The sequence below is a fragment of the Pinus tabuliformis genome, chromosome 3_2 (assembly GCF_031772625.1).
Source record: "Pinus tabuliformis cultivar Carrire ecotype Pingquan chromosome 3_2, CPIR1, whole genome shotgun sequence".
Classification (NCBI taxonomy): domain Eukaryota; kingdom Viridiplantae; phylum Streptophyta; class Pinopsida; order Pinales; family Pinaceae; genus Pinus; species Pinus tabuliformis.
Window position 1 is genome coordinate 557,114,977 of NC_142302.1, and position 8,782 is coordinate 557,123,758.

An 8,782-nucleotide genomic window follows, 5' to 3' on the forward strand; every position below is an offset into this window, starting at 1 on the left:
TGGCAGATGAGAAAAGGGAGAGGATCTTTGAGAAGGAGCGGGAATCCCTAATACTACCATCAAGAAAAATAATGACATCATCCACAAACAGTAGATGGGTGAGAAAGCAATCATCAGATATCTTGAGACCACAAAGATCACCATCTCTCTTAGCTGATGCAATCAATCGACTGAGACCATCCATGACAATCAAAAATAGAAGAGGAGATAGGGGGAAACCCTGTCTGAGACCTCTTTTAGAGTGGAAAAAATGAGATGCAGACCCATTGATAAGTACACTGAAAGTAGGAGTGGTGATACAGGCCATGATCCAGGTGATGAAATTGTGGGGGAAGCCCAGATGGATAAGGAGCATCTTAATGTATAGCCAACTGACACGGTCAAAAGCCTTTGCCAAATCGATCTTTAGGGTGATGGCCTTTTGGTGTCTAGTCCAGATAGTATGCATGGCTTCCTGGGCCGAGCCAATAGCTTCATGAATCTGACGGTGTTCTAGAAAGGAAAATTGTTGAGGGGCGATGTGACGGGACAGGATAGGGCGGAGGCGATTTGCAATGATCTTGGAGATGATCTTATAGAGACAATTGCACAGAGAAATGGGTCTGTAATCATTGAAAGAGGATGGGGAGTCCGATTTAGGAATAAGAGCGATAAAGGTCGAGTTGATGGCATTATACAATGACCCAGATATTTTGCATTCCTCCACTACCCTCAGCAGGTCTTGGCTGAGAAGCTCATAGAAAGCGAGGTAGAATTTGATGGTCCAACCATCCAGACCCATAATTTTATCCTTTTTGAACCATTTTAAAGTGCCCTCAAGCTCCCCAGGTGTCACAGGGTCAAAACGTGCCTCGGCTTCATCCTCATTTACAAATCTGGGGAAGTGTCCAACAACATTGATAATATCAGCAATATTCGAACCCGGAGGATTTTTGTAGAGGTTCCTGAAATGAGTAGAGCCTAGGTGGGAGAGCTTGTTAAAAGTATCAGCCACTCCTCCATCTGGTGTCGGAATGTTCCAGATAGTGTTTGTGACCTTTCTGCCTTTAGCATAGTTATGGAAAAACCGAGTGTTGTCATCCCCTGCTTTTAACCATATAGCTCTGCTTCGAAGATGAATAGATTCCTCTCTGTCTTTTAGTATCTGAGACTTCTGGTTTTCAAGCTCCACTAGGTGAGATTTATCTTCAGTAGTGATAAACCCCAAACCTCGCTCATCCAATAGGGAGTCGAGTTTTGATTCTATGTGCAAAAGAGCCGAATTCTCCCTCTGATGTTTTTCTCTGGCCCAATTGATGGAGAGGTGCTTGAGCTGGGATAGATTGGAGCAGAAACCTTCTGCCAAGGAGTCTGATCTATCGATCGGATTTGCAGCCCAAAATTCCGCGACCATATGAATATAAGATGGGTCCTGAAGCTAGACATGATTAACCTTGTGTTATCACAAAATCAGTACTAAGGGTTGCAACCAAGTAAGATTTTATGTAACTCTTTCAACCAGACTTTTGACCAGGAATTAGCCTTCCTAGTCAGAGAGGGCTCTCTCACAAACTTTTGATAGAAATCAATCACAACATCAGATGGCTAACTCTTCACACACTTATGAAAATAAAGCTGGTTGGACACATATCGAATTGGTCTTCATTGGGCTATGGAGTCTCACACATTTAATAAACAAAAGCACAGTCATTTCATGGAAGTCAAGGCTCTTTGCATTAGATGTTCAAACATATTTCACATAAACACAGCTTGCCAAACATACAGGAAGTCAGAGCATTAAGAATGAATTCTGAGTGATTATGTTGTAACAAGGCTGCAAAAGAAAATAAAGAGAATACACCACCATCACATTTGAACAATATAATCCATTGAGAATCTTGAGAAGAAACAACCCCTGTTTTACTATTACTGTAACAAGTCTTTACATTGGCCCAAATAAACTCTGTTTTTGTATAAAATATCCAACCCCTATTACATTCATCTTTCAGCTCTATATAGAATGCTTCCTCTACCTGATTCGAGCTCCCTCCTCCCCCGTGAGGGGAGCTCAATAATTTCCCTATGATGACACCTACTAACTTTTTTAAACCAACTAATAAATACAGCAGGCTACTAATCTACAGCACTGGAAATCTAAAGCAAATAAAATCCTAATTCTACATCATGCTGGACATAGCATTTATTACAATTAAGATTCCTCCTTGCAGCTTTGACACCTAGCTTTGACACCTGGCTTTCTCTTCGTTCAGCTGAGATAGCATGAGATGGCATAAGATGGGCAATTAATGTCCCATGCTGGCTTTGAATACCAAAGGCTTTGATCTGTTCTGTATTGACTGAAAATATCCCTAAACTTTCGGTTCTGGTCCCCCATCACCGAGTATGCAGCAGTGGATACTTTAATTCTTTAATAACCCAAGAGAATAGGGTAACACCATGCTCCTGACATGCTGGAGGCTTCCTTGGTAAACAAGTGTAACACAAGAATGGATACAGAGTTTACCATTAAAACCTTCAATTCTCTAAGAAGTGGACACTCCCCCGCGCAAACATTATGGCAATCATTTTTGAGACACTGAATGTGGTCTTCCCATCTGCAAACACTCGAGCCAATGTTCTAGCTCCTGTGGACAGCAAACCACCTTGTAGGCCCTTCGTGCTAACCTTGAGGACATGACTTTTGATAATAAGAAAAGGTTCACACCTTCAATAACTTCTGGTAGTATGCTGTGACAACACTCGACTCAGAAAACAATATGACCATTGCATACTTGAGCATAAAATATATCAAAACTTGCACCTTTACATGCTTCGTGACTAATTTATATGCCTCAACAATTGAGCTTGCAGGTTTTCGACTGTCTTTTGAAATACATAATAGACTCACAACCTGTGGATGGTGTAAAGACCTTGGAGGATCCCTGAGAAAAACTGTTGGCATGAAGCAACCAGCAATTCTGCATTCTCCTCGAAACTATACTCAATCCAAAGTAGCAGAAAACCTCTGTTTATCCTCTGTAGTCAAAGATACTCTAACCATATTCCTTTGGCTTAAATGGGCATTTTCATCCGAGCATTAGCTGAGAAATCTTCAAGATTTAGCCGATAAGTAAGACTATCAAGAGTACCACCTGCAGTTTGCATCACTTTGTTCGGTGATTGCTCATGTGTGTTTGTAAAGATGTTCCTTGTTGCGCTGACTGCCTTTGTTCCAGGGGTCACAAGCAATCTTGGGTCAAGACCATCTGCAACAGGCTGGGAGAAATAGCCCACTAAAGGAGCCATATGTATCCTGCCTATAGTGGGAAACATTTTTCCAGTAGGACCAAGGAACTTGTCCCTCACAATCACATATGTTTCTAGCATTCTTTCATTGAGTAATAATATTCCCTTGGGCTCTGATATTAGAATATCTGCTTTCTCTGGCAAAATCAACCTCTTCAATTTTTCCCCTTGATCACTGGTATATGCTGACCCAAAGATAATATACACGCACCAATATGCAGATCAATCTGACACTATGCACTTAATAACCAGGAATTCCACTGTAAATGTTTGCATATCCTTTTTCTGACAATCACACTCGACCAGCACGAACCAAAGCTTGCAATCTAACAATTGCTTACGCACAACGCAGAGTTCTTGCAGCCTGCTTTCGTTCACGAACATGGGCTTGTAAACTTACAATACATTTAAGGCGATCAAATTCTCGGCAGGCCAAATAGGCCCCGACAACTGCTTGTATATCGATCACTGCAGAAACTTCTGAGATTCTATCTGCAATTCCAGTTCTCTTCTTCCATCTTATCTGGAAAGAAATTTCCCTCACAGTATGGCCAACGAGCAGCTGTGGTGTTGCTCTTTCCCCAAAACTGGCTATAAATGTTTGTCAACTTCAGAACGATTCACCATGTTCCTGTACCTCTTTCGGAATTGGCTTTGAATCTAAATCGATGGCCATTTATGAGGTGTAGAAAGAACCCTATTGATTATGATGGGCTGGATGCTGAATCCGTCGATATCACCGTCATCCTCCATTTACAGTGCCATGTGTTCATTACCATGCTCTGATGCATGCCATGTGTGCACATTGCTGTCGTTCAATCATTAGTGCAGAAACTCGACTTTCCACCCTCTTGTTTTTCTGTAGGTGGTATTAAATGTGCATAGAAAGCTAGAGGCAAAGATCGGAATCTTGACCTCAGCATCCCCAATGTTCGTATCTCACCAAGTCGGCGAAAGGCACCATAGATACCTCCAAAGATAGTGGAGTAAATGGTATACCAAATCTGTATGTCCATGAAATAAACAAGTACTATTGGAGCCCAGAGGGCAATCACCACGCCAATGTTGTTTTTTGCGTTTGGAGAAATTCATGCCATTCGAATGCACTAATATGCATTGTCACGATAGCCTTTGTAGGCCCAATCAATGGATGAATCTCATCGTAGTAGCTGAATGCCAGTTTGGTTACAAGAAGTAGGATCCAGAACATTGTGTACTTGAAGAGAGAAAACTGACTTTCGTGCATTGCCCAACCAACATAAAGTCAAGGCTGTGCCCACCACATCAGGATACTCACAATGCGCCATTTCGAGCTTTCAATAAATCGCTTTATCATGGGCAATAAAAACAATATTGCCCCAAGTACATTAGGAACCAGATAGAACACAACTGCAGAAATGTATAATGAAGGGCTTTCCCACTTGTCACCAAGCCAGTTCTTGAAAATTTTGCCAAGACCAGTTGGGTTATCCCATGTGTGAGCATAACAGACTGGGAGGATGATTACCCATGCAGCAGCAACGACAACTTTCAAAACATATCTTAGAATTTCTGATGACTTCATGGCTTTCCTTGCTTTCCAGCTAAGAATTATATCTAGAATAGCTTGAACAAGCTTTAATATTGCAGCTGTGATAAAAATACTCAAGATCTTTTCTAAAAACAACTTCATTAAAGATTCCAGTTGGCTGGCTCGATCCATTCCAGAAAAGAATTATCATTCCCTGTAAAGACAAAATATGGAAGGTCCACATTCGATCAAAGCTTCTAAGAATGTGCCAGAAGGAACGGATTTCAACAAAGTTCATCTTGCCCAACCATCTGTTTCTATCAGTTAAAGGCTTTTCTTTAGAGTTACAGCCATCTCCTGGTAGCATATAAAAACAAAATCTGCATCTGCACGCATTGGCCATCCTAGCCGAAAACAATCCACTGACCAGAAATATTCATTCAGATCATCATAATTCCTCCATTGAGAATGTTTTGCAGTGCCATCCTTGCTTCTCTTGGCTTCCATTGCAATGAGTTCATAGATGAGGGTCACAACTTTTCTGAGAAAGGACTCCTCATCACCTCCATATGCTGGCTTTACATTTTCCCCTGTTGTAGGACTCACCTTGCCAGCTAACATCCCATACAGCTCAAATGCCATATGATGGTAGATATAACAGAGGCACTCTGGCATAAACCGTACTCCCCCCAAATAAGAAGGTATAATCCCATATAAAGAATTTTCCGCTGCTGCAGATCCTGTTGGATGTTGGGTAACCAAAGGCTGGATTTACGTCCTAAATACTTGTGCCATTTCCTGTGAGATTCCCACTTGATGCAGATTTCTGAAAGAAAGCAGAACTCTGTACAATAGGCATGCTAGGATATTGACCTCCACTAGATACCAGAACTTTGACCAATATAGTGGGATTATAGAGAAAACCTTGAAGATGAAAAACACAGCAGTATTATTTGTATATTGATGATAATAACCTGCACTGTGACATGTCGAGCCAGACATTCCCACAGAACCCATAGGAGACAAAAGTGATATGGGTGAGTTATGGTTTCGGACAAATCCCCAGTTTTGTAGCGCGCTACGAAACCACCTAAACCTGTAGCGCTGCGAAACTGCTAAACAGGATTGATGCGCTGCAGAAACACTTTGCCCTGAAACTAATCTAAGCAATTTTGGCAACAGAATTTTCAGTGATAACACCTTGAAAGGGGCTTTTGGCTTATGGTGAGGTCCCAAGATCTCCAGGTATACAGGGGAGTGATCCGATATGCCTCCAGCTCCTACCCATTGTTTGTAGTGGTGCAGCTGCTATATAAGGGACCCTTTCATGATGAATCTGTCTAGTCTACGGGCAAGGGAAGCCTCACCCACTCTTCTGTTCCTCCATGTGGGGAGAGGTTTATTCATAGGGACATCGATCAGATTATATCTCTCCAGAAGATCAGTCATGTAGCCCGTGATCGAGTCCACTTGTGCCATGGATCCCCAAGATTCACCATATCCTAGGGAGAAATTGAGATCACCCCCAATAATGATATGATCAGCAGAGAAAATGGAGAGACCAAGCAGGTGCTGCCAAAAATTCTCCCTTTGTTGACATGGACCGTAGATGTTAATAACCCTAAGGTTGATCCCAAGGTCTGCTGAAAAGAGATCTATTCCCATAAACCCCTGACCTCCCCAGGAAGCTTGAACTCTAATGGATTTGGGGTTATATCCAATCGCAAGGCCACCAGATCTCCCAGTAGAATCCATGGCCAAAAAAATCCAACCCGGAGAGATAGAGGTTAAAGAATCGGTGATGAGATCAGCCAGGCCAAGGGTTTCTTGTAGAAGTATAATGTCAACAGGTTCAATCTCAAAAAGTTTGCGCAGGGCTAGTTTCTTAGAGGCACTAGCCATGCCCCTGCAGTTAAAAGAAAGACATTTCATGGGGGAAAGCTACCAGGGGTGTTCACTGCTCTAAGAACCCCGTCAAGAGTAGATTGGTGGCCAGAGACGACTTCAGCTCCAGCGCGTCTGATAGCTTTGGATAGGTTAGATTTTCTCCCCCGAGAAGTCATGGGGGTTGAACCGGGTATGGCAAGACCCAATCCGACAAAATGCATCGGGGATCCTCGAGTTAGGATACGAGGATGAAGATTGTAATGGTGGTATTTTGACCCCCGAGATGAAGATGGTGAAGAGGAGGGTGAGGATAATGAATGCAAAGAGGGAGCAGATGGTGCAATGACAGGTGAGGTGGGCAAAGAGCAATGTGCTACAGAGATGGATGGTACATGCAAGGAGGAACAGAGAGAAATACAAGAGGAGGGAGGAGAGAGAGATGTACCCGAAGCAATGGCGGCTTCTGTGGCTGCACAAGATCTGGTGACTGATGGTGAGAGAGTTCTGTGAGCCTCGTCCGCTACCTTTTGAGAAATGTTGGCCGAGTGAGTAGATCCCGGTGCTGGAGAACGCTGGATAGTCGGCGAGACAGTCCTGGAGGGAGAAATGGATGATATAGGGGTATCCTCTGGTTTCTGGTTGAGGGGGCAGTCCTTGAATATGTGCCCCACCTTGTGGCATCGTCGACATCGAAATGGAACCCCTTCGTAGTCCAAAATCTATATCTTGGTGTATTTCCCCCAATGCAAGGTAATCTTCTCCTCCAAACCCTCGCGAGTATCCAAGTGTACCAGAATACGAGCAAGGGTTTTGTTCCTTGATTCCACGAATGTGCGATCATGATCAAGATAAGTCCCCAGGGCATTCCCTATGCGAATGAATACCTCCTCACACCAGTACTGTAGAGGGAGCCCTGGCAAGTGAACCCATAATGGTCCGGCCCCAATTTGTTCTCTCTCAGGATCAAAGAGAGGACTCCATCTCTTTAATAGGACCGACGCCATCTCAATGTGCCAGTGTCTGGCGAGCACCAAGTCTGTGTAGTTCTCTTTTGCAAAATGGAGAGCGAACCAACCTCTGGGTAAAACTTGAACCTCAGGTAAATCTTTAAGAATGCCCCCCCAGATTTCCTTGACCCATAGAGTGAGTCGAGTGGCTGAATACCCCCTACCACGAACATGTCTGACAAGTATAGTGCTAGCCATGATAACTGCTTCCCCGATTGCAAAGGTCTCACTGAAACGGAACTAGATCAAAGAGTCTTAAAATATAACTAGATTCTAATCTAAAATATATGATCTAGTGAATTGTATTTTGTATACTTATAAAATTTTAGGACTTTATGATAAATCGTAAAGATAACTATCCTTTCTGAGAGTGGTTACTTATGTTCAGATTTGAAAAAGAACTCATCATCGAATACAAAGAATATGTTGAAGATGAATTAAATCTTAAAACTCCTAGTAATACTTACCAACAAGCCATATGGAGCAAACTTCTTAACATTTATTGAGAAAATAGATTCGATGTTGTTATCCTTCCTTGACTACAACTCCACAGAAAATAAAAGAGGTAATGGTAGAGCCATATAATTGTTCTCGAAATCTGAGACAAGCACTTTGATGTCTTAAATGATCCTTTATGTTCCTACAATGGATTTGTTACTGAGATTTGTTTATGTTTCATGTTAGTGTGTCTTTAATCCAACAAATTCCTGAATATACACATTGTAAATATATCTCATCTCTTATCTTTAGTTTCTTTACAAATGAACTACTTTTTATCAAGCTATGCACCCACTGAGATTTGTTTCCATTCAATTTTTCAGGGAAAAACTACATATAGAAACTTACACATCTCTTTGGATAAGATGTAGTGTTATGAGGGGTGTCTCTATGTTGTTAAAATCCTCTGGAAGTTACCCTTTGGCCTCAGTGGCACCCACTCAAGTTTTGGACCTATGTTTGTGTTAATATAATATCGTCCACCTTGATACTCACAATTAGACCACACTTCCATGGTTGAATTATTGCATTTGAGTACTAAATTATCTCTTACATCCATAAATTATCATGTTTTCTCTACGTTGTTCATGGTGTC

At 42.1% G+C, this 8,782-nt stretch overlaps 1 protein-coding gene and 1 pseudogene across 1 annotated transcript; both read right to left on the reverse strand.

The window, feature by feature from the left end:
• Positions 1–4,206: 4,206 nt before the first annotated feature.
• Positions 4,207–6,697, reverse strand: LOC149181737 (callose synthase 3 pseudogene; annotated as a pseudogene).
• Positions 6,698–7,401: 704 nt separating this feature from the next.
• Positions 7,402–7,887, reverse strand: LOC149181738 (uncharacterized). Its single transcript, XM_089414305.1, has one exon. The coding sequence runs from the start codon at positions 7,885–7,887 to the stop codon at positions 7,402–7,404; it is 486 nt and encodes a 161-aa protein (XP_089270431.1).
• Between the last annotated feature and the right edge of the window lie 895 nt (positions 7,888–8,782).